The 27,113-nt window shown below is 41.3% G+C and overlaps 1 protein-coding gene across 1 annotated transcript in view; it reads right to left on the bottom strand.

The window, feature by feature from the left end:
• ERICH3 (glutamate rich 3) overlaps nucleotides 1–8,600 on the bottom strand; it is a 123,783-nt gene extending 115,183 nt beyond the window's left edge. The window contains exon 1 of the mRNA XM_081490209.1: nucleotides 8,082–8,600. Within this exon, the coding sequence (XP_081346335.1) occupies nucleotides 8,082–8,104 (23 nt within the window). The 5' untranslated portion in view covers nucleotides 8,105–8,600. The remainder of the gene's footprint in view (nucleotides 1–8,081) is intronic.
• Between the last annotated feature and the right edge of the window lie 18,513 nt (nucleotides 8,601–27,113).

The raw sequence follows: 27,113 nt of genomic DNA, 5'->3' as shown, positions 1-27,113 counted from the left end.
TCTGGCATTTTTGCCTCAAGAATTCCATGGACAGCGGAGCATGGTGGGCTATCATCCATGGGATCAGAAAGAGTTGGACACAGCTGAGCAACTAACACACACACACATACACACACACATTTGGGTTGAATTTTTAGCCAGCACAAGATATAAACAAACTGCGTATTAAAAATTATCATTGAAATTTTAATTCATAAAGTATCCCACACTATTCAGTAATTCTTTATATGCTTGAACCATAGGAGCTAGGGCAAAACAAGGAACTAAGGGAAAAATCAAAATGCAATGTCCAACACTCAAATAATCTCCTTTTGAGGGCACTAACCAAGTCCTGTTCAATGAAATCCGTGACACAGGCTGGATTGGGGATCCTTTGTTGCAGTGCTGTAGTGCTTGCACCTGATTACATCTCTCCTCCAGCAACAAAATATAGGGAAACTATATAGGATGAAAAATAACTACATGCATGCTGCAGCTGGGTCAAATTCTGGACAAAAGATACAAAGAGACCAAAAAACCCAACTGCTGCTTTGAAGAGCCCAGAGCCACGGTGGGGTACTGCACATGCCCCCTGCACACAACAGTACCTAAGGGGTGGGCAAACTATCTAAGCCACCCCTCCAACCCAACCCCTGGATAAACCCCTATTCTCACCCCATATAAGGAACAAGCTCACCTCCAGCTCAGGGAGTTAGCAAGCAAGGGAAACTGTAAGAATACTGGAGTGGGTTGCCATGCCCTCCTCCAGGAGATCTTCTCCACCCAGGGATCAAACCTGCATCTCTTATATTTCCTGCATTGGCAGACAGGTTCTTTACCACTAGCACCACCTCAGAAGTCCACATTTATATTTATCTTATTTTAATTGAAAGCATAAATGTATGTCCTTTTTTGTAGTGTCACAGGTTTTGCTCTGAATGCCTCAACTGATTCTCCTCTTTCCTAATCCTCTTTAAAAATATAAATCATATTCATAAGGTATCATTTGGGATTTCAAGGTTAGAGAAAAGTGACAAAAGACACTTGCAAACTAGTATGAATGCATAAACCTAAATTTTTTCTATTTTTCACAAATTTTACCCCCACCTAATTGGACAGTTTATTTTAAATTGATGGGCATTTATGGAATCATTCCAGAGAATACACGATTTTCAACTATTTGTGTTGGGAACTGAGTAAGCCATGGAGGGAAAGATCCAAAGAATCAATGTGCATACTACTTCTTTTGCTTTGTACCAAAATCAGCAACTAAAGGTTAAGGATTATTTCAGTACTAAATTCTAGAATCTGAAGTTTTCATTGAAAGTGATATCTCTGGAAACCAAAAGTCTTGAAAATACATAAACATCCCAGATCAGGATTATTTGAGGTTGATTTTAGAATTGCACAATGAGTCAATTAAACATTGAAAATGTTTTATTTTCTTGTCTCCCCAAAAAGCTTTTCATAGTTATTAATAATCAAAATAAATTGGGGGAAGTCTCTACTTCTAACAGCTTAGAGATACTGATCTTCAATAGGAACTGAGAGAAAGAAGTGTGGATTGCTACACAGCAGCCTGCATTTGACAGCACCCTGTGTGCTAAACCAGAAGTTTGTAAACTGGGATATGTACTCCCATGGGATACCCAGAGACTCTCCTAGGGGAACCCAGGCAAGGACCGTTTGAAGGGAATCAATCTCTAGACCCTTAAGTTCCTCCGTATACTCTCCTAATACTGGTCTACCTAAAAAATGCACTCCAAGCCATGTTGAACCACCTCCCTCCTTTCCGTTTTGTAATCAACTTTCCCCTTTCATAAAAGAAATGCATACGTCTCACCATATGGTGTCTTCTTAGGGTGTACTGAACTTAGAAAAACATTTGTGAGACAAAGGTACAATCTGAAGTATTATGTAGGTGTTGATATAATAAATGGCTTTGCTGCTGCTGCTAAGTCGCTTCAGTCGTGTCCGACTCTATGCAACCCCATAGACGGCAGCCCACCAGGCTCTGCCGTCCCTGGGATTCTCCAGGCAAGAATACTGGAGTGGGTTGCCATTTCCTTCTCCAGTGCATGAAAGAGAAAAGTGAAAGTGAAGTCACTCAGTCGTGTCCGACTCTTAGCGACCCCATGGACTGTAGCCTACGAGGCTCCTCCGTCCACGGGATTTTCCAGGCAAGAGTACTGGAGTGGGGTGCCATTGCCTTCTCCGAAATGGCTTTGACTGGGCAACAAATATGATTGGAAGTAGTTTCCAAGGTTTGCTTCCAGCACAACTGAGGGAGGACCTATTCAGCTGTAATTTGACAGATTGTTGAAAAAAGGGGTAATAGATCACTATGTGATGTTTGTTGTATATCTCTGAAAACTTCAAAGAACTGAGTGATGTTGTATAGCAAATAGGGCTTCCCAGGTGGTGCTAGTGGTAAAGAACCTGCCTGCCAATGCAGGAGACATAAGAGACATGGGGTTTGATCCCTGAGTCGGGAAGATTCCCTGGATGAGGGCATGGCAACCAACTCCAGCATTCCTGCCTGGAGAATCCCCATAGACAGAGGAGTCTGGTGGTCTATTGTCCACAGGGTTGCAAAGAGTCGGACACGACTTAAGCAACTTAGCACACTCACACGCAGACATAAAACAAATAACAAATCCCTTTCCATTCCCATCTAGTTATGTGAACAGGTTTGTTAAGCAAAGGGATGAGATGACATCTTTTCTATAAAAAATAAGAGAACAAACTCTGCAACAAAATGATCAGAGCGGAAGCCAAGACATGTGAGCATGTTCAATTCACCTCCTTTAACCAGAAACAATTTACTCCATGAAGTCATGTTAATATTTAATATGAGGCTAAATAGAAACTACCCAATTTGAAATCAAACATTTCAGATATCAAATATCACATCTGAAATTCTGTGCCACAGATAATTTTGGTGGTAGGAGTGGTGAGCAACAAAGAGACTAGAGTGCTACTACAAAGTACTACACTGCTTGCTAGGAAGACAAAGATACTGTAATAAATTTCATTAACATTTAACACCACAGTTCAGTTCCGTTCATTCGCTCAGTCATGTCCAACTCTTTGCGACCCCATGAACCGCAGCACGCCAGGCCTCCCTGTCCTTCACCAACTGCCGGAGTCCACCCAAACCCATGTCCATTGTGTCAGTGATGCCATCCAATCATCTCATCCTTTGCTGTCCCCTTCTCCTCCTGCCCTCAATCTTTCCTGGCATCAGGGTCTTTTCAAATGAGTCAGCTCTTTGCATCAGGTGGCCAAAGTATTGAAGTTTCAGCTTCAACATCAGTCCTTCAAATGAACACCCAGGACTGATTTCCTTTAGGATGGACTGGTTGGATCTCCTTGCAGTCCAAGGGACTCTCAAGAGTCTTCTCCAACACCACAGTTCAAAAGCATCAATTCTTCAGTGTTCAGCCTTCTTTATAGTCCAACTCTCACATCCGTACATGACTACTGGAAAAATTATAGCCTTGACTAGATGGACCTTTGTTGACAAAGTAATGTCTCTGCTTTTTAATATGCTGTCTAGGTTGGTCATAACTTTCCTTCCAAGGAGTAAGCGTCTTTTAATTTCATGGCTGCAGTCACCATCTGCAGTGATTTTGGAGCTCAAAAAGATAAAGTCAGCCACTGTTTCCGCTGTTTCCCCATCTATTTGCCATGAAGTGATGGGACCAGATGCCATGATCTTAGTTTTCTGAATGTTGAGCTCGAAGCCAACTTTTTCACCCTCCTCTTTCGCTTTCATCGAGAGGCTCTTTAGTTCTTCTTCACTTTCTGCCATAAGGGTGGTGGTGTTATCTGCATATCTGAGGTTATTGATATTTCTCCCAGCAATCTTGATTCCAGCTTGTGCTTCTTCCAGCCCAGCATTTCTCATGATGTACTCTGCATAGAAGTTAAATAAGCAGGGTGACAATATACAGCCTTGACGTACTCCTTTTCCTATTTGGAACCAGTCTGTTGTTCCATGTCCAGTTCTAACTGTTGCTTCCTGACCTGCATACAGGTTTCTCAAGAGGCAGGTCAGGTGGTCTGGTATTCTCATCTCCTTCAGAATTTTCCACACACACACATAGTTACAAATTATGTAGGTGTGTGTGTGTGATAACTTTTAAGATCTACTCCCTTAGCCACTTTCAAATTTAAAATACAGTATTATTAACTATTGTCACCATGATGTACATCACATCCACATGACTTATTTACTTTATGACTGGAGGTTTGTACCTTTTGACCACCTTCACCCATTTTCTTACTGCTCCCCCACCCCCTGAGCCCTGGCCACCGCCAATCTATTCTCTGTATCTATGAGTGCATGTTGTTGTTGTTTTAGATTCCACATATAAGTGAGATCATTCGGTATCTGTGGTGATCATTTTTGCAAAGTAGACAAATATCAAATCATTGTGTTGTATACCTGCAACTAATATAAGGTTGTATGTTAATTATATATCATTTTTAAAAAATAGAACAAGAAATACCATGCTGGATTGATAAAAAGAAGACAGAGACAAAATGCAATGGATACTCCATATGTAAATGACATGGTGGGTTTATAATCTTTGTCACTTTTGGATATACATATACACTATACACTATCTAAAAATTGATAATTTTACCTGTAGCACTTTGCACTCTGCCTTTGATGAAATAGAACCGAGTGATTAGAGAGTACTAAGGATATGATCATTCTTTCTAAATCACAGTTCAGCATCTTCTGTTACTATAAAACATACTTTACATTAAAAGGTATAAATTAATAAGTCTAAACCAAAAAAGAAAGTTTCAAAACCTTGGAATAATCTTTCCAAACATACATCTTCTGCATTTTTATTTTCTTATAAACTATAATGCTTGACATTCTTCCAGTTCCTCAAAGCAAATTTACAGATGAGTGTGACTATCTCTACTCAGAGCCAAGCTTATCTTTCACACAGGGAGCCAACTGCACATGGATTCAGTGATGATCCTTTGAAGGAGTCAGAAGAGCCATGTCATTTTATCCTCATGCATGACTGAGGGGTATAAAATCCCCATTCCACCTCCAGGACTAGAGCACAACCCACAAACACCCACACAAACAAACAACAACTCAGGATGAAATTGAACAAACTAGAGGGACTATCAACTGAAATTTTCCACTCTAAAACAATTTCATTAGAGATGGCAGTGCCAGAAGCAGTACGTTATAGTTGACTTCCCCCAAATTACAATGCAGCTCAGAAACAAAGTCTCTATTATAATCTTTGGCAGAAGTTTTTAAGACCCATTTTTATTTACTCCAAACTCTATTGGAACAAAGTCGGCACAGGCCCTTTGCAATTTTTACGTCAAGTGTTTTCTGCTGTAATTAAGGAAGCAGTGGAACTCCAAGCAAGCACCAAGAGAAAGCATCTTATTGACGGGTGGAATTTTAGGAATTTTAAATTTCTGTTTTTCTGTACAACTGCACTTTATTACCACTTTAAATCTTAAAATGTAATAAATACAAATTGCTTCAGTAATGATGGAAAACTTTCTCAGCTTTAATGAAACCTTTTATTTGCTACTGAAGCTTTTATTATTTCCAAATGGTAGCATAGATAAGAAAAATAATGACTACTTATATTGAGGGAACACTTTAGCAATTTGAATAATTTTATTCTTGGGTGACTTTTAAGGCATTTGGAGTTGTTATGTTTATAGTTTTCATTTATTTTTGAAGTAAAAACAAAAAATATATACATATAAACACTATCACAAAATTATTTTCTAATTCTATATCAAAATACTGATAGCTATGTACCACTATCACCTGTCAGAGGTTCGTCTGATCTGACTGAGAATTTTCATGTATTTAGGTCTCCCTCACATCTCAGCTGTTGACCATGAGAAGCAGATAGTGTAAAGGTTAGTCACACAGGCTCTGCAGCTAGACTCCTTGGCTTTTTATCAGAGCCCTGACCCCTCCTGAAATCTCTGAAAACTTCTCAGTCCTCAGCTTTCTTATGTGTGAAAAGAAGAGTGACTAGAATCTGCCTTGTGAAGTGAGTAGGAAGATTAATGAGGTACTTCCTGTAAAACAGTAGACTAGAGTCTGGCACATGGTAAGCACTTAATAAATATTTAGCCCTTATATGGTTTTCTTTTGTGAATCCATCCACCTCTAGACTGGACGCACTGTCAGATGATATCATTCATTCCACAATCATCTGTTGAGCACTACTTTATACAGGAATAAGCAAAGGGGGCACAAAGATGAATGAGACACAGTGTCTACAACTTTAGTGCACGATTATTATGGCTATCCTTCTTGCAGAGTACCATGAAGCACACTCTTTCACTAGATCACACATTTTCCTATTTTTCCCATGTGCTTGGAACTAATCGAGCTTCAGAAAAATTTCACTTCAGTTTCTGAAATCTTAATCATGCACAATTTAGTCAGCAGCTACAGGTTTTTCCACATTTGAAAATAGATGATTAAATGGTCTAATCAGATTCTGACTTAGCCAAAAACCTGAAAAACATAGGAAGACAACCATGACTGACACATTCATTTTCCTGAATGTGGACACTGCAAAAAGCAGCTGCAGAAAAATAGTGCTATTTACATCCCACTGACCCACAGCAACTAAAACTGCACAGGAGTTCAGCATAAAACTCTTCAAGTACCTAAGTGTTAGTCGCTCAGTCTTGTCTGACTCTTTTCAACCCCATGGACTGCAGCCTGCCAGGTTCCTCTGTCCACGGGATTCTTCAGTCAAGAATACTGAAATGGGTGGGCATGCCCTCCTCCAGGGATCTTCCAGATGCAGGGATCGAGCCTGGGTTTCCCGCATTGCAGGCAGATTCCTTACCATCTGAGCGACCAGAGGACCCCCTCAAGTACCTAAACTAAACTCAACTTAAGATAAAATAGGAAGCTTATTTAGGCATAGTTTCATCACTTTCCAAAAAGCTCTGAAACTGACTTCCAACAGGGCACCTTATAGGCCTTTAGTTTTTTCAAACAATTTCATTTATGTCTTGCGTTCAGAGAATTCATTAAAAAGCAAAATCTTTAAGTTTGACTATAAATCCCAAAACCAGCGACTAATGTGGTATTTCAGACATCACAAACTCCAAATGATCTTAAATATGTTGTCCTCTGCTAATTTGCTGCTCTTGAAAATGTGCAATAAATTCAATTAAACAGGAAAGCATCTTCAAATTAGTTGCAAGATCAACTAGGATATTAGCTGCTTACTAGATGTATCATAACAAGAAAAACCCCATCTAATATGCATTACATTATTTAATTCAGAAGGAAACTGGATACTCTCTCTTCCAATAAAAGGACCAAGATCCGTTGGGGGTTGGTTTTATTTTTTTCTTTTCAACAGCCAACAATGACTGTGTTAACTTTCTAAAACAGTCTGAATAATTGCCAAAATATGTCTTCTGAGGAGTCACCCTGCCCAACACAACAGGAGATCATGTGTAAACACACAGGCACCCAACTTCTTCCTTCTTGCCTTCCTGCATCACACCACATCCCCTGGTCACAATATTTTTTTAAAAACCCCTATCATCCTTTTGAGATGGGGCAGATAAAAATCCTGAAATATGGGGTACCCTCACAGGAAACCTCCCATAATGCGTGTTAAATCGACGCACAACTCGTTTGTATGCAAGACGCCACAATGAGAATTTATCTCTAAGCCTTGATTCTCCAAACGAACGCGCATGCTTTGGCCTTTGCTTTTGTATTTAAACACATATGTTCCACCACGCAGGATCCTCTTGGTCTCAGCTAACGTCCCCGCTTAACGCATGCATTTTTCACATCCATTTTTTAATCCTTCCTGAGTGAACATTTCAAAGGGGGCAAACGTCATGGAAAGAAATGAGGGAGGGGAGGGGGGAAGATATAAAGACTGGGATGTCTGCCATCCTCGCTGCGACCCAGAATCCGTATTACATTCCTCCTCTCCCCAGTCCCCTCTCCCCGCTCGTCCCTTCCCTCAGCAGCAGGAGGAAGGGGAGGAGGGACCGCTGGCTGCAGCCGCCACCTGCCGCGGCGTGGAAAAGCTCCAGTTGTCACTTACCCAGCAGGGTGAGAATGGCTCATTTTTGCAGGATCCCTTTTGGACCCGCGGCGGGCACGGAGGGTGGGTTCGGGGGACCCGTGCACGCCCGGGCCGCGACAGTCGCCCTTGCCGGGTGGTTCCGCACTGCGGTCGCCGGTGCGCAGGGCACTGGGGCTGGGCCGCCGCCCCTGGGCGCCCGGGCTGCACGCAGCCTCCCAGGCCCTCACCCGCCCGCGGTATCCACGGCCTCTGGTTGCTAAGGCGGGAAGGAAGGCAAGCGAGGAGGATTTAGAGAAGCCCAGGCGCTGCTGGAGCCGAGCCCAGGGAAGCTGGAAGTGAAGCCCAGCTTCCAGCGCTTTTACTGGGCCCAGATGTGAGAGAACATCCAGGCCCCTGCATTGTGGCTCTGGGGCTCTCGTTCCCTAGGCACCTGCGATCTGAACACACACACCCACTATGCGGGCAGGTTCCCTAGGCACCTGCGACATTAAAACACACACACGCCCTGCTTAGGCTTGTGTGCTTTCTGCTAGGCCCTGGGAAGGGAGGGTTAGTTAATTAAGAGCAGGGAGCAGCTACTGTGTTGATACCTTGGTTTCCAATTGTAAAACAGACGCTAGATTGCAAGTTCCAGGCAAAGAAAGAAGCTCTGGCTTCTGATTTTGTTTCTGCAACTGCTAGAGATTGCTGTTCCTGGATTTCCTCCTTGGAAAACTCCCAACCTTGCTCCTAGCTGAGGTCACCACTTCTGGCAGAGAGGGCTGAGGGTTCTGACATTCAGAAGGTGGGAAAGATGCTGTTCCTCAGTGAAGCATGCTGGCACCTGGAACTTGTATTTGAATCTAGTAGGGACAATGCAAGGCTCAGACAAAGAAGCCTGACTTTATTCAAGTGGGTCTTGGTGTGGAGGAAGTTGAAAGCCTGGGATTCAGATGAGCTATTCCTAGTCCTGTTTTTGCTTTGTCAGGTTCTATGCTGGGTAATTTTACCTCCGGCCTCAGGTTTGCCTTGTATAAGTCAGGGTTGGACACATTCAAGGTGATTGAGTTCTCCATGGATCTCAGTTCTAGCTCAGCCACACTTACCCGTGTGAAGAGCATCACCTCATTAATGGCATTCTGCTTTCCCACACGTCCTAAAGGCCCACCAAGAATGTCAGAGTCCAGTCTCCTTCACATGACATTCAAGCCCCTTTAGCATCTGTCCCCAGCATCCTTTGTCATCCTCATTATGACCACTTTCTCCATCTCTACTACCCTAAACTCTAGCAAGACCAAATTTTCACTTTCCTTCTCATAGGAACATGCTTCTACCCTGACAACTTGACAAAATTCTATTCATCCTTCAACTCTTACCTCAAATCTTGTCTTCTTTGACATCTCCACGTGAGTTGATGACTCCTGCCTCTGGGGTCCCACTCTGCCTGGACATTTCTATTTCACACTTACTTACTGATCTATGGCTGACTTTCCTACTTGAACCTGAGCTTCTCTATTTCATGGTGTATATCTATTTTATTTTTCAGTAGTCTCGGAGGCAAATAGCAGTTTAACAATTGTTTAGAGTATAAATGAAGGAGAAAAGAAAAATCTCTTCAAAGTGGTAGCATTTTTACTGAGTACTTACTAAATGCTCTCCTTGGTCTTTTATTGAGCACTTACTAACTGTTCATTATCTCACTTAATCCTCACTTCTATTCTCTAAAGTTGGCTTTTCCCTCCATTTCATAAGACACAGAGAAGTTATTTATTTTGACTGAAGTGTATAATAGCTTCTAAGTAGAAAAACCAGGATTCAAATACAACTCTGATTCCAAAACCTGTGTTTTTAGCAATTACAGATTCTTTTTCCCATAACTCCTGTGCATTGCTGCAGAAGTCAAATTTTCTATACTGTCAGGGTTTTCTGACCTGAAAGACGAAGAGTCATCTCTGTAGAGACAAAACAGCATTCTAGCTCAATAGCTTAGGTCCTGAGACAGAGGACTCCAAGCTGCTTTGGGGAGCAGATGGCTAGAGCAGCTAGAGAGAGGCCAAGGTTGTCAAAGAAGAAATATTTGATTTGTAAAAGTGGCATTTTATGTTTAAATGAGGAAGATAGATAGATACCTAATCACTGCACAGCCATAAATGGCACTTGAACCTCCCTTCCCCCATAAGCTTACTCCTATTGATTGTGGTTTCCCTTGGATGATGTCCTTAAAGTTCACTGGGAGGGAGAGAGAAGGGACTACAGAGAGACTTCATCATTTTCCCAAGTGCTACCAACCCCTAAGAATGGTGTAAATAAAATAATATTATGTAAATACTAAGTGTTACATATTAATTCATTTGTGCAAATAGAAAGTGGTATTCTCTCACTGGTAGAATGAGAAAGAAAATTAAGATCCACTATTTAGATACTCAGGGTTCTGTAGGAAAGACTATCTGGCACTCAGCAGACAGTGAGGTACCCTGAGCAGCATGTAATAATTCATAAATGGGGTTTGAGTTCACCACCCCTGCAAGCTGCACAATTTCACATCCCTGATGAAAACTGCAAGGAAGCTACTAATTTTCACTTCAGAAAATGCTCACTGTGAGAATGCATTGGGAATTTAGCCAGAAGGAATTTTTATGTTAATTTCTAGTATGGAGATGGGAAAAAGGAAAAGAGGGAAAAAAAACAGTAAATTAAACTGTTTCAGAGACCAAATAGTCACTAGAGTCATTTTCATTTTCTCACAGGGAAACAAGTCCCCAGATGTCCCTGGTAGTATCATAAATACAAAGAGATTTCTGTTTTGTACAAAGACCTGTGGAACTGTGCTTTGGGGACAGGGGGTTGATAGAAGCAGGAAAGAATAAACACAAGAATTACTCCTAGAATGCTGACTGGATCTCTGCTTTGGTTGAATACTAGCTGAACCTGGGAATCACAGATTTAAACCATCAGTGACCATCTCCTAGGTCAGGGATGGGAAATCCATGGCTCAAGGGTCAAATCCATGCTGCTGCCTGGTTTTGTACATTCCACAAGCATAGAATGGTTGTTGCATTTGTAAATTGTTTGAAAAAGTCAAAAGAAAAATAATGTCATAGGATACATGAACATTACATGAAATTTACATTTCAGTATCCATATGTAAAGTTTTGTTGGAACAGAGACACACATTTGTTTATAAATGACCTGTGGCTGCTTTAGTGTTACAAAGGCAGAATTGAGTAGTTGTCACAGTGACCTTATGACTCACAAAGTCTAGAATATTTACTATCTAGTCCTTTACAGAAAAAGTTTGTCCACCCCTGACTTAGATTGTCACTGCAATCAGAGAGGTAATTTACCCTCCTGGACTTTGAGAACAGATACCACATCTTTTATCTTTTATCCTCAGTACCTACCACAGTGCTCCTCACAAAGTATACTCAACAAGCAAATGAAGGAAAGCATAAACAGATGAGGAATAAGTTTTCCCAAGGGTTTATTTTCTCCCACAGGTAAAGATCAACTCATCAAGATTTTCTCCTCAGATGTAACAGACGTGCATGATGATCTGATGTGACCTTCTTTTAGCAGCACCGTATATAACTCCACGTTATTTTCTTGGGCTCCAGAATCACTTCAGACAGTGACTACAGCCATGAAATTAAAAGACACTTGTTTCTTGGAAGAAAAGCTATGACCAACCTAGACAACATATTAAAAAGCAGAAACATTACTTTGCCGACAAAGGTCCGTATAGGCAAAACAACGGTTTTTCCAGTAGTCATGTATGGATGTGAGAGTTGGACCATAAAGAAACCTGAGCACCAAAGAATTGATACTTTGGCATTGTGGTGTTGGAGAAGACTATTAAGAGTCCCTTGGACAGCAAGGGACTGTCCAAGTCCCTTGCTTTTAGTGCAGAAATCTGAATCCTGGGAGCAAATGTTATGCTTGAAATGTATGAGTGTGATTTGCTTCCTACTTAATAATACATATTTTATTTTTAAAAATCAACATTTTTATTATGAAATATACACACAGAACCATGCACAAAACTGTGCATGGTTTTGTGCACAGTCACATCCCAAAGGGTGTCCATCCTAAAGCAAATCAGTCCTGAATATTCATTGGAAGGACTGATGCTGAAGCTGAAGCTCCAATACTTTGGCCACCTGATGTGAAGAACTGACTCATTGGAAAAGATCCTGATGCTGAGAAAGATAAAAGGTCAGAGGAGAAGGGAATGACAGAGGATAAGATGGTTGGATGGCATCACCAACTCGGTGGACATGAGTTTGAGCAAACTCTAGGAGTTGGTGATGGGCAGGGACGCCTGGCGTGCTGCAGTCCACAGGGTCACAAAGAGTTGGGGACATGACTGAGTGACTGAACTGAACTGATAAAACTCCAGTGGGACTTCCCAAGTGGCTCAGTGGTAAAGAACCTGCCTGCCGATGCAAGAGATGCAGGAGATGTGGGTTCAATCCCTGGGTTGGGAAGGTCCTCTGGGGGAGGAAAAGACAACAGCCCGCTTCAGTATTCTTGCCTGGGAAATGCCATGGACAGGAGCCTGGCAGGCCACAGTCCATGGAGTCACAACTGAGGGTCACATGACTGAGCATAGAACTCCAGTAGAATGTAGTGTAAGCATTTCATCAGGACACAATTGTAGATGGTTACGTTTATAAGAGAGCTTCCTAATACCTTGTATACTCCAACATTAGCTTGGGTCCTTCAGAACTGCAAATTCTGAAGAAGTTGGAAAATAAAGAACAAATATACAAGGATTTAATTTCAAACCTGAATTGTTTTCCAGCTTTCCCTAATAATCTTCCCTAATAAGCTTAATTCCAGTGAGTCATTTAGTGAAGCATGGTACTGGGTATTATATAGGAAGGGCTTAGCAGGCATATACAATGGATAGAGGGACAAACTCAAGGGGACAGTCCTAATTTAGAGTTCTGAGCAACCAGGATAGGCGAGGTGTCTTCCAACCCTTCTACCCCTATTTCTGAGCTAGACAGAATATACAGACAGATTGGAACGGACATTCAATAGACTTATTTAGTGGCCATGGGAAATCAATGGCATTTACTGTACCTGAGGCCTCAAAGACAGAGTGACTGTTTGCCCTGAAGCTGAAGTACATCGGCTGCATAGACATGCAGACAAAGAATGACAAAGTAAGTGCAAAGTGCAGTGATAGAAGTACAGATAAGGTGCAATACAAGGGTGCCTTTTCACTGATGGCCTCATCCTGCCCCATCACCCATCATTTCCAGTCAGGTACTCACTCATTGTGATGATGAACACCAGTTCTCACTAATCACATTCTTATTTCCACTAGCCTTAATACCCTGATTATTCCTCACCATCTCCCAGGGATTCTATGCCAGGAGAGGGAAAAGACTGGCTATGTTGGAAGAGCAACATAGAAGCTGTTGGGAAGGCATAACCATAAGAAATCTGAGAGTAAAGGATATTTGTGTTTTAATTACCATTATAATTCTGATAAATACATTCCCCACCCCATCCCAAAATTTGTCTAGGAAAATCAAGGAAGGACTCACAGAGGAGGCAGTGTTTAAGATGAGCCTGAAAAGATGTATAGGAGTTGGCCAGGGAGATGGGGCTTCAGGGGGAAGAGGGTGTCTTCCCCAAGCCAGGACCTTCCCATTTAAGTCTCTCAAGCTGACAGTGGACTCAGCCAGTCTGTAAATCCTGTTCTGGTTTCTGCAACCCAAACATTAATGGCGGTTGTGATTTGGAAGAGAAAAAAGGAAGAGGAGGAGAAGAAAAGGTAGGAGATGATAGTTTTATCAAGAAAATGGGAATTGAACAGAGCTCAGTTGTGTTAAGCCACTTCTTCGGGGCCGCCTCCTCTTCTAAGGCTTTGTCTGCACTGCTCGTGCTGCGTAGGCATATACTGTGTTTTGCATGCATGTCTCCTCCAACCCCAGGCTAAGTTTCTGCGCTCTACATCAGGCCAATCAAACTGCCATGAATTTAGGAAGCCCTTAATAAGTATTTGTTAAGTAAGTGGTGTAAGGGGTGTAATCTATGTTGTCCTAGACACTCCATTTGGAGGAGAGGATGTGAAGCAGGTGATAAGAGTCATAATAATTATTTCCCAGGCTATGGCTCTAACCATGTAGGAGTGAATTTGTTAGATGTTAACAAGCTCACCATGTCTGTGATTATCCACCATTAGCCAAAAACTGCTTTCTAAAGCATTGAATCTGGGGAGAGGATATGAGCAGAGATCTCACAACGTCTGGATGCAATGGAAGACTAGGTTTGCTTATTTGGTCCAGTGTTTCCTAAGCAGCTACAGATGGCTGACACGACTGTTTGCCATGAAAAATAGCATATGTGGAGTCCACAGAACCCCACTCCGGCTCCTCTTGACCTAACAGCGGAGAATATCCGTTGACTTTACTGTGTACCAGACACTATGTTAAGTGCTTCACTCCTTTGAGTCCTCACAATTGTAGGGTGGGTGTTATTTTTCTATTTTATAGATAAAGAAACTAAGATTCAGGTAAGTTAAATACCACCTACTGAATGGCACAACTGAGATTCAGATTCCATTTTCTGTGATTCCATAAGCCACAATTTTAAACACTTTGCTCTCTTCCCTTCCACCTTAAAGAGGTAGGGAATACAGCCACACATGGGGAAGGTAATTGCTGTAAGTTCACTGACCACAAGGAAAGTTGTCCTCGATTATACCAACTGTTCCCCCAGCTTTCCCCATGCACCATGGCTCAATAATATGGCTGGTGAAAAGAAACCGACAAGCAGGAATTTCATTTATTATTACCGCACATCTGTTTTCTGACAGAGTAAATAGAATGGTCCACATCCTCTAGCCCTTAAAAGAAACGATCTCTAAAATGTTTTACAGCTTCATTTGATTTAAATGGCACTGGACTTGGCTCTTCCATGGGAGCAAACTGCATTGAACTTTAAGCATTCCAGCATCAGAAAAACTGCTGACTGAATTTTCTTTTCTCTAGCCAGAAGAAAAGGGGGAACGTGTATATACTACTCTATGCAATGAAGTTGATTGTATAAACAAAAACACTGCATTTCTTAAACTCAGGTTAAAAGTAGATTCATGGTGTTAAAGAGACGACTAAGGTTCATATAGGAGGTGGATGATAGTGAAACAAACCATCTGTACTGTGGTATGTATTTTTTAAATAAAAGCATAGCTTTATTGGGGCTTCCCAGGTGGCACAATGGTAAAGAACCTGCCTGCCTGCAGGAGATACAGGAGACGTGGGTTCGATCCCTGGGTTGGGAGGATCCCCTGGAGGAGGAAATGGCAACGCACTCCACTATTCTTGCTTGGAAAATCCCATGGACAGAGGAGCCTGGTGGGCTACAGCCCATGGGGTCGCAAAGAGCTGGACATGACTGTGCGACTGAGCGTGCATGCACACACAGCTTTATTACCTACAAATTCATATTATAACTCAAGCTAGATTAAGGTCTTAATCCCAAAATTAAGGTACTACTTGATAAGGTCCTTGAGAAACAAATACTGACTAAAGATATTTTTTGGTAATTAACATATTAGTTTCATGTAAATAAGTACCCCTAGAGGAGTTTGAGTATGCTTTCACTAAGGACTGCTCAGTTAACACTTTCTCCCTAAGAACACGGAGGTTAAAAAAAATTAGTATTGTCATTGTTAGAGTGATCACAGATTCTGAATTAATGAGACTTTCCTATCCTCATCAAAGAAATGGACATGTGGACCAAGCAACAAAGAACATACAAAGGGGAAAATACCATTCTGGAATGGAAGTTGGAAACTGAAATTATCCACCTGTCAGCTAGGTGTAGGAAAACCGGGAACAAGTGAAAATAAATCAATAGGTGAGCAGATTACAACAGCAAAACCACGAGTTCCTGAGCTCTACGGATTTATTTGGAAAGAAAAAATCTGGTGATTCTGTGAAATATGGATTATGTAACACAGCCCCCATAGCTGACCCAAAGTCAGAATTGTGGGGGTTCTCCCTTGCTCTAAGTTTTTTCTTTTTTTGAAGTGAGTTTTTCTCTCATTTAATAAAGGCCATTTCAGATTCCACAATTCGGTAGAGGAGGAGGCATCATGACCTCGGGGCTTATTGTCTGCACCTGTGCAGGGGTGTCACCATATGGAGCTTTTGTCCCTGAGCTAAATGGTCGGCCCAGGTGGGGACACAGGAGAAGAGCTCTGATGAGCCAGAATTCCACATCACTGGACACGGGAGCAGGAAACTTCATGGCCTCATTCCTCTGAGATGTTCTATAGGCTCACATGGTAACCAAGACTATTTCCTCAGCTGTAAGCCAAAGGGGGAAAAAGGAAGCTGTTAACATTAAGGTGTGCTATGGTATGCAGAAACGCTTTTGGCAAGCAGAGAAAATATACCTTTAGTGACTTAAAAGGTACTAAGTGGCAAAGAAAGAGGCAAAGTCTTAAATGAAAGGTACTTAGTTTCAATTATCCACAATCACAAAAAAGTAAAATACATAAATCCCCTTCACTTTGCTTGGTACCACATCTTTGCACTTAGACTTAAGTGGTTATGTATATGTGACATTTAGATTGTGAGAATTTTCTTCACATATACCAATGAGGCCATGTTATAAAGAACAGGTTTAAGAAAAGCGAGAGTTTCTAGCTCCCCTGTTTCATCCAGATTTAAATCAGAGACTGGGGTTTGAACTAGAATGCTGTCACCATGTGAGGTGACATCTATTTCTGCTTCTTGTTCACTTCAGATGGGTCTTGCCCGTCTCTGTCACCTTGACATTAGGCACGGCCATAATTCTTGTTCTGGCTGAGGAAATACAAGTGAAAAATGACATGTGTCACTTTGAGGTAGGATCATTTGAGGGCTCTGCAGGATTCTCCATCTTTTATCCCCTGTTGTTGTTGTTATTGTTGAGTCTCTCAGACGTGTCTGACTCTTTTGTGACCCCGTGGACGGTGGCCTGCCAGGCTCCTCTGTCCATGGGATTCTCCAGGCAGAAATACTGGACTGGGTTGCCATTTCCTTCTCCAGGGAATCTTCCCAACCCAGAGATCAAACCCCCATCTCCTACAATAGTGGGTGGATTCTTTATACCGCTGAGCCACAGGGAAATCCCCTTTTATCCCCTCGGCCCAACAATCAGCGACATTCCTTAGCCTATTGTCCAAGTAAGGAGAGCATGGAGCAGAGTGTCCTGCAAGCTCGACAGGAACACAAACGAGGAACAAACTTTCGCTTTTTGAAGCCACTGAAATATGGGGGTTATAGGCTATCACAGTTTGCTGGCCTATAGTGACTAATACAGCCGTAGAGTGGCTATGAAAGCTACTGACAGGCTCCATCCCTCAACTTTCTCATCAGAAAATAGGGGCCTGGTATATGGTGAGCTTTCAAAGAATGGTAGCTTGTTCATCCCCATAATAAGAGCCACTCTTTAATAACGACTTATACTCTGCCAGTCGATATCTTCCCTTTCCACACATCATCTCTCATCCTCACACCAATCTCATAGGGGAGGTGTTATTGATCTTTCTATAGATGATGAAACCAAGCAGCAAAGAAGTATGCTAGCTTTATGAAAGTCGACCAGTAAGCTTGTAAGTAATAGGAACCAGATCTTTCTGATCTTGAGCTCTTACTTTTCCCACCATGCCTCCTCCCCTCAAAATAGCTCACCTCTACATAAATGAGATATTAGTAATTAAGCCTCTTGACCAACAAAGGATTAGTCTCCAAAATTTACAAATAGCTCACGCAAGCTCAATACCATCAAAACAAACAGCCCAATCAGAAAATGGACAGAAGAACTCAATAGACATTTCTCCAAAGAAGACATATAGATGGCCAAGAGGCACATGGAAAGATGTTCAATGTTGTCTTAGAGAAATAAAAATCAAAACTACGTGAAATATCACCTCGTACCAGTCAGAATGGCCATCCTCAAAATAATCTACAAACAATAAATGCTGGAGAGAGTGTGGAGAAGAGGGAACCCTCCTACACTGTTGGTGGGAATGTTAATTGGTACAGCCACTATGAAGAACAGTTGGAGGCTCCTTAAAACACTAAAAACAGAGCTGCCATATGATCCAACAATGCCACTCCTAGGCATATATCTGGAGAAAAACTTGGTTCAAAAGAATACATGTACCCCAGTGTTCACTGCAGCACTGTTTACAATAACCAAGACACAGAGACAACTTAAATGTCCATCAACAGAGGAATGGATAAAGAAGATGTGGTATGTATATACACTGGAATATTACTTAGCCATTAAAAGAGTGAAATAATGCTATTTGCAGCAACATGGGTAGACCTAGAGATTATCATACTAAACGAGGATAAGTCAGACAGAGAAAGACAAATTATCATATGATATCACTTATATGTGGAATCTAAAAAAATGATACAAATGAAGGTATTTAAAAAAACAAGCAGATTCACAGACTTAGGAAATGAACTAATGGTTACCATGGGAAAGAGTGAGGGGGAGGGATAGATTGGGAGTTTGGTATTGACAGGCACACACTGCCATGTTTAAAATAGGTAACCAACAAGGACTAATTGTAGAGCACAGGGAACTCTGCTCAATATTTTGTGATAACCTAAATGGGAAAAGAATTTGAAAAAGAATTTTTTTAAATGACAAGCATCTTATTAAAGAAACAAATGAAAATAGAATAAGTTATGTAGAGCTTTAAATCATCATCTTTTACATACATGACATCTTTTTCACTAAAGACTTGGTTTTAATGATTCCAGCTAAAGCCGTAACCAGCAATTCCTAATCTGAGGTTGCCAACTGCTAAAGATTTATTAAAGTAATAATGCGGGTTTTCAAGCTATTTTCAAGATTTCCACAAGTCTAGAAGAAATAATACAGTTTTGGCAGGTGAATGGCTAAGCTAAATAAAAAAAATAATCACCATTTTATTTTCTATTTTCTCAAAAATTATGGATCATCTCACTGTGGTACATTTAGATTTCTCAAAGGAAGCAATATTTGTTATCATTCTTAAATAAAATTGTAGTCTTTTTCAGAACATGAGATTTATGATGATTAAAAAATAATATATAAGGAGCTCTTGGTTATAAAAAGGTGGTTAAACACAATTTTGGCTTCCCAGATGGTGTTAGGGGTAAAGAACCCACCTGCCAATGCAGGAGACGTAAGAGAAATGGGTTCGATCCCTGGGTTGGGAAGACCCCTGGAGAAAGGTATGGCAAGCCACTCCAGTCAGTATTCTTTCCTGGAGAATTCCATGAACAGAGGAACCCGGTGGGTTATGGTCTATAGAGTCACAAAGAGTTAGTCAGTGAGAGTAAGTCACAAAGAGTTAGTGACTTAAGCGACTTAGCAAACACTTTCATATCCCAAATCTCAAATTTTGACTCAAACAAACCTAAATTTACTTTTCTCCATCTTTTTGCATCTGAGCTCCTAATAACCCAGGTTGCCCCCTAGAGTCTCGAGAGGCACTGAGAAGCTGCACAGCAGGAGACATAGATGCCAGCATAGGAGGATGGCAAATACTGCAGTGTGAGTAGAGAGATCAGCAGGGGAGGGAATTCAGAGGAATCCATAAGAGGAGCAACTTCTCTGTAGTTAATTCAATAAAAGGAAGAGCTGATGGATTGAAATGAAAGGGACAAAATAAAAGTAACCTGTCACTTTGTGGGATATGCTCGTGACACCTAGAATTAGGGAGAGGATACATCTCAGAGGAATTTGCGAGAGATATTTGTAGGAAATGTGAATCAGAATGAATGAGAGATGATCAAATGGTGTTCTGTAACCATCCCTCCCTCCATCTCCCTCTGCTGGAAACCTGCTACTCACTTTCAGACTTATTAAATTAGAGGTACTCCTGGCGTCCCCAGAGCAAGCACAGTAAAATGTGTTTCAAATGGACCATTTGTCCAGGTTTCAGGAGGACAGTTTCAGCCTCATCATCAAAGCAAACAGGCAACTCAGCTATAGTTGCAGTAGCGTACAGTAATGACAATTAAGGAAAAAGAATCACTGAGTATGTGTTGAGTGCCAGGTTCTGTGCTAAACACTTTAAATGTCATGTTTCATCTTATATTCAAACACTAGTATTTCCCCCTATTAACAGAGAAAGGTGCTGAGAAGCAGGGAATTGAAGTAATTTGCTGAAGTCACAGGCTTGTTAGTGGTGACACTTTCTTAACAATGGCACTCAGCCCTTGTGTTACACTGTCCCCTGCAGGGTGACTGGGAATGAACAAATCCACCAATGGAGGGTGTCATCAAGAAGGCAGAAGGGAACTGGTATTTATCAAACTCTTCCAATATGCTAACCGCCCTCACATAGCAGCCCATTAAACTCTCACAATTCCAGGTCAGGGGAAGGAGAGGAGGAGAACATTGAGGCTCAGGGAGATTCATGGATTGGTCAACCACATAGACAAGGTGAGACACAAACCAAGGCAAGCTAAATCCACATTTGATGGTGCTGCCTCTGTAGCAAGTTGATTCTGATTTGACCTCAAAATAATTATTTTTCCATGTAAAATATCAGGAAACATGACCCAATTGCAGTTTATATGAGAACTACCTAGATGTTTGCTTGGAAACTCAATATAAAGTCATTTTGTTACATGGCAATTAAAAACATCAATGTGATACTGGTTTACATTCTCAGATGGACAAGTTCTTCTGTATTATGCATTGATCTGGCCAAATCTACACACTGTGCCCACATGATAGGGTCCTGTCTCTAGGTGCTTATGTCACTCCATTCTCTAAATTCAGAGGCAAGGCCCAAGCTCTCTGAGTTGTACTCTGAAATCCCTCTTCATTTGGTTCAAGGTAAGGGAAAAGTGTTTCCCTCTCATCCATGGTACATAGTTGTGGAATCAGGGAGAAATCAACATGTGTATAGCTTTTTCCAATGAAATCTTCACCACCAGCTTCTTCCTTCTGGCCATGAATTGCTTTCCTTCTTAAACCCTGGTAGTGAGTGAGTGATGGGTTAATGCATATCCTCTAAGTGTGATCAGCACTTCTAAGAAGTGTCTGGGACAGCCATGTAGGGTCACAAAGGTTGTGCACAGCAAGTACAGTCCCAAAGTGTACTGTTCACAGACCATGATGTAAATGGTGCCCCCTGCAGCTGTGCAACTGGCAACTCTACTGGCACCTATTGTTTTATTCTCCATCTAGGGGACCTCTGCTGAAATTAAGATACAAAAAGACTGTTTCACTTATTTCTGGGTATTACATTCAACAATCCAAAATAAAATAGTTGCATTAAAAATGCAATAACAAGTGTAAGTTTATCAAAATGGTGAATACTCTGGAAAGCATTTCATTGACAAATCCACTGAAATAACTGGTGATATCTAAGTTAAACATGACTTGGAAAGTACCAGTGTCACTAAATATCTGAAAGGATTTCATGCAAAAGAGAGAAAAGCCTGAGAAGTTTCATGGACGATAACTAAGGAAAGAATCTATAAGATAATTTTTGGTTAAGTAAAAGAAAGAACCTTCCAGAACCAAACAACAGTTATAAATCCTATTGCAATGACTCCATAGGTGAGAATACATTTTACACCCATGTTATAGAGGGTGTGTCCAAAAAAGCAATGGGCAGTGTTTGATGATAGAGAGGTCATTGTCTCTTCAAATAATCAAAGAGGAGAATCAGAAATGTTCTTGAGAAGGTCCTCACAGAGAGTTATATTGACCTAAATGGATCGTTAGGCTTCTCCAGGAAATCTTCACTTGATGAATGCATGATAGTGGCAATCTCCTGTGATCCTCCAGCTCTGAAAGAAAGAAAGCCCTTCACCTTCACCAACCCTTATACGTGGCAATTTAGAAGTTTCTCTCGGGTCTCTGGAGGGGATGGGGAGAGTGGGACGAATTGGGAGAGTAGCACTGACATATATCAGTTCAGTTCAGTCCAGTCGCTCAGTCGTGTCCGACTCTTTGCAACCCCATGGACTGCAGCACTCCAGGCCTCCCTGTCCATCACCAACTCCCGGAGCTTGCTCGAACTCATGTCCATCAAATCAGTGATGCCTTCCAACCATCTCATCCTCTGTCATCCCCTTCTCCCCCTACCTTCAATCTTTCCCAGCATCAGGGTCTTTTTCAATGAGTCAGTTCTTCACATCAGGTGACCAAAGTATTGGAGAGCTTCAGCATCAGTTCTTCCAATAAATATTCAGGACTGATTTCCTTTAGGATGGACTGGTTGGATCTCCTTGCAGTCCAAGGGACTCTCAAGAGTCTTCTCCAACACCACAGTTCAAAAGCATCAATTCTTCGGTGCTCAGCTTTCTTTATAGTCCAACTCTCACATCCATACATGACTACTGGAAAACCATAGCTTTGACTAGATGGGCCTTTATCAGCAAAGTAATGTTTCTGCTTTTTAGTCTGCTGTCTAGGTTGGTCATAGTTTTTCTTCCAAGGAGCAAGCATCTTTTAATTTCATGGCTGCAGTCACCATCTGCAGTGATTTTGGAGCCCAAGAAAATAAAGTCCGTCACTATTTCCATTGTTTTCCCATCTATTTGCCATGAAGTGATGGGACCAGATGCCATGATCTTAGTTTTCTGAATGTTGAGTTTTAAGCCAACTTTTTCACTTTCCTCTTTCACTTTCATCAAGAGGTTCCTTAGCACCTCTTCGCTTTCTGCCATAAGGGTGGTGTCATCTACATATCTGAGGTTATTGATATTTCTCCCAGCAATCTTGATTTCAGCTTGTGCTTCATCCAGCATGGCATTCCACATGATGTACTCTGCATATAAGTTAAATAAATATGGTGACAATATACAGCCTTGACATACTCTTTTCCTCATTTTGAACCAGTCCATTTTTCCATGTCCAGTTTTGCCTGTTACTTCTCAACCTGCATACAGATTTCTCAGGAGGCAAGTAAGGTGGTCTGGTATTTCCATCTCTTTAAGAATTTTCCACAATTTGTTGTCATCCACGTAGTCAAAGGCAGAAGTAGATATTTTTTCTGGAATTCTCTTGCTTTTTCTATGACATATTTAAACTGCCGTATGTAAAATAGATAGCTAGTGGGAAGCTGCTGTATAGCACAGGGAGCTCAGCTGCGTACTCTGTGATGACCTAAAGAGGTAGGATGACTTGGAGGGTGGGAGTTCTAAGAGGGAGGGTATATATGTATACATATAGCTGATTCACTTCATTGTACTGCAGAAACTAACACAACATTTTAAAACAATTATACTCCAATTTAAAAAGTTTCTGTCAGGGCTTTTATAACTAAGCAAACAGCCACAGAGAGTACAGGGTTTAGTGAAGCAGCTGTATGTTTTCTTTTCTGGAAGATCCAAGAATCACAATTTGAAAAGGGAGTGTGAATAGAAATAAGAAACGCAACACTTCTTTGTATGTTAATGAGTTCTACTGACTCCACTGTGTCCAATCTAGGATGTTTTTCTTCCTTCTTACACCAGGAGTCAAAAACCCCAAAGAGGAAGAGAAAGTAAGGCACTAAGGAGCAACAGGCCTGTAGCAGACATGATCACATGGCCTGCCTAAAGCTGGGCTCCAGAGCTCAGTTGTTTGTTACTTTCTAGAAATGCCTTGTAGAAATGCCACATCTTGTTTTTCCAAAGAAGCTAAGATGCCAGATGTTTTTGGTGAAATTTTCTGATTTTTAGAACATTATGCAAGCCAAACAAAAATTATCTGTGGTTAGAATTCTGCCCACTGAGTTTCCGTTTATGACAGCAAATGAGGAGTTGACTGTCTCTGGAAAGGAAGGCTTGTCCTTCAGGGAAGGGTGGGCGGGAGGTCTGAGCACGCATTTACATTTTCACGTGAGCCAGCAGAATTCTGCAGGGTGGCGGAAGATAAAGCGAAGTGTGACTGGCTCTACCCGTGGGCGTGGGCGGATCTAAGGAAGAATCTCTCAGGGTGACTCCCCGAGGTGACGCTGCTCTGCAGGATTCGCTACAGGGCCCTGCAGCTCTGCAGGGCTACATGCCGCCCTGCACTGTCCTGCTGGAGCTTCTGGGCATTCCTCTCTCCCTTCAAGATCAAACCTGGGGAGACTGCTGGACCCTCCCGCAGTTTCAGCCCCTGTACTTGGGGACTCCATCTTCCCCAAAGGGTATATGAAAATTCTCCAGGCCAAGTTTGACTCTGAGAAAGGCGTTCTGAGGAAGAAGCAGAGATCTTAGGAAGTTCAGCAAAGATAGAAACTGGGATGACCACCAAGAGATCCTCGAGAATGTTTTAATTCCTTGGACGTTTTTTCCTCAGACTAGGGGAAAAGTCATATTTACGGTGTAATTTTAAGTGTCTTTCCCTGACTAAGGTATAATGCTTTAGTTCCTAGCACATCTGACTTCAGCCCTGTTTTTAAATGTAAGCTCTTACAGCTTGTTCATATGGATTTTAGTTTTGATAAAAGTTTGATTAAACAACAAAGCACTAGAAACACCAAAAAAAAAAAAAAAACCCAAAAGTGACAGGTGTAGAATAATTCTGTTTCACTCTATAGGGGAATGTGTTTAAGAAGGATAAATGGAGAAAGAACAAAATTTGAGATATGGTTAGATTGTAAAGGTAATGGAGCTCATATACAGATACTATAATAAGCCTCAGAGAGGCAGTCCTCAATTTTCCAGACTGAGAAGAAACGTGGTGAGTAACTGCAGGGCATAAAATACATTGTTTTTCACTTACTTAGTGAAGCTCAACACACTCAGCTATTCAGAGAAATCCATCAGCGTGGAGAGGCAGCCGCATGATGAAACAGCCAGCCTAGTCAGGCCAGATGGCGTCCAGCCTGAACCGCCCCTGCACAAAAATGGGTGTCAGACAAGGTCATCAATAGGCCCTAAGCTATCTAATTTTCCTGCACAAGGATGCTCAATCATGCAACAAGAATCATGAACATCTGGGTAGAACGTGCAGCTGCGCCTCCCCAGAGCTCTCTGGTCTCATCAGATGGCTGGCCTCCACTAATGTCTTTGGGGCAGGCCAGCCCTGAATGACTGAGTGCTAATGACTATGAACTGCAGGGTCATATACCTGAGGTTGTATGTCTCATTGTCAATCATTTCTCAAATTTGGCACCACTGCACAGGCTGACAATTAGCCTGAATAAAACTAAGGTGATGTTTTTAGTTGCCCCAGGCAAATCAGGCAAGCAACCAAAAATTACCATCAATGGCATGGAGTTAAAAGTCATATTCAATTCCCACTGTCTATGTAGTCTCCTTGCTATATAGTTAACAGGTCCTCTCCTCTGCTTTTCTGTGGTTCTTTGAACAGTTACCAGTAGTGGAGCTCATTATTGGAACAAGGAATAACAACGCATTTTAATAAATCCAGCTTACTTGGGGGAACTTGACAGACAGGATTTGTGGTGATAAAGCATCTGATTACAGATAAAAACCAAAGTGCAAGACTGCCCTGCTGTCCAATCTCCTTTGTGGATGTAAAATTTAGTTCATTACTGTTACCTCCTGGAATAACATTAATTCCACTCTGCACAAAACATCAAATGGCAGCACTGGTAATCTTGTCAAGGAACAGAGCTACTCATCAGCAACTGACATAATATTTGACCTGCCTTTTTAGGAACTGGCAATAGTTTCAGTTCAACAGTCATGGATATAATGAAATTTTGCAGAAGTGCACAAGAAAAATCTATGGGAGTTATAATCCATTGCATAGACTGCTAATATTCTAACAGTGATTGTGAAATACTGATCCAAACTTCTATAATTTTTTAAGGAAGAAAAGTTTAATTTCCTGCACTATTTGGTTTCTTTTGGCAGCAAATAACTCCAATGTAAAAGCTGAAGAGAAATATAAGGAGAGAATATTAGAATCGAATTGAGGACATAAATTGCTGTAGGGTTTGCTTTCTGTTGAAAGGGTTTTGCTTTCGGCTGAATTAAATCTTGGAATTTCCTTTCTCTCTTTCACTATTTTAGTTTTTGCTTCTTCTTTTTCACCAAGCCCATATGAAGTAAGTTAGAATAATAACACTCTTGATACCAAAGCATACAAAAGTGTGTACTTTCAAGAAAGCAAATTTGCTTGTCCAAATCCACTTATTCTGGAATGGAAAAGACAAACTACTAAACAACTTAAAATCATATGCGTGTATTGAAACCAACAAACTTAGAAATATGGATCACTAACATTGCAAGATATAGAAACTGATCTTTATTTAGTAAATGTTTGTTGAGAGCACATCCAGGGGCAAGGTTATTCCTGTTGTCTCACAAGGTGTCATCTTCCAAAACTGGTTTTCTCCTGTAATAGAAGAAACCTTCCAGCTGAAGACAAAAAGTCTCATCTATCTACCTCTTCAGGTGTAAAAGGTATCTGCAATCTTGATCTGATGACTAATTCCTTTATATCTTTTTCCTTCAAAAGGAAGCTTCGAGCAGGAACTTATTGGCAAATACATCCAGGGCTTCCTTAAAAGCACCAGGTCTAACTCCCACTGCCACAAGACTACCAATTCTGACAAAGCTTACCCTGTGTGAAAATCCCTCAATGTTGAGAGATTGGTAGTCATATCTATAATTTCCACATGCAAGAGATGTGCACAATAAGTCCCCTACATACAAAATTTCAACTTTCAAACTTTCAAAGATACAAATATGTACAGAAAAAGGATGTAGATAGACAAGAGAAAGAAGTTACTTAACTGATGAACCGAAGAGATTCACGATGCAGGAAATGGCAAGGGGATTTTCTTTATTTGAGGAGGCACTGTTAGTTTTTCAGGCACAGGACCTGAGCGTAGAACCCTGCACGGAGATCCAGTGCTACCGTGTCATCTATGATGAGAAAAAAAGAGCCACTACCCAGACACCACTGGACCATTTTTTTCAAGAGGGTAGATAGAATTGAGTCCAGCATCAGAACCAGAATCTGTGCCATCAATATCAGGGGTGAGTGAAACTGTGGCTTGCCCTCCGTCTCCTATTGCTGATGATCCTTCAGCTCTACCATCTCCTACCTCTTCTCTCTCCTCCAGTCAGTAACTCTTCTTGCATGTTCACTTGATAC

Source organism: Giraffa tippelskirchi, chromosome 5, assembly GCF_054371585.1.
Source record: "Giraffa tippelskirchi isolate mGirTip1 chromosome 5, T2T-mGirTip1v1.2.pri, whole genome shotgun sequence".
NCBI lineage: Eukaryota > Metazoa > Chordata > Mammalia > Artiodactyla > Giraffidae > Giraffa > Giraffa tippelskirchi.
The sequence above is the reverse complement of the archived record's forward strand: the minus strand, read 5'-3'. Positions and strand labels throughout refer to the sequence as shown.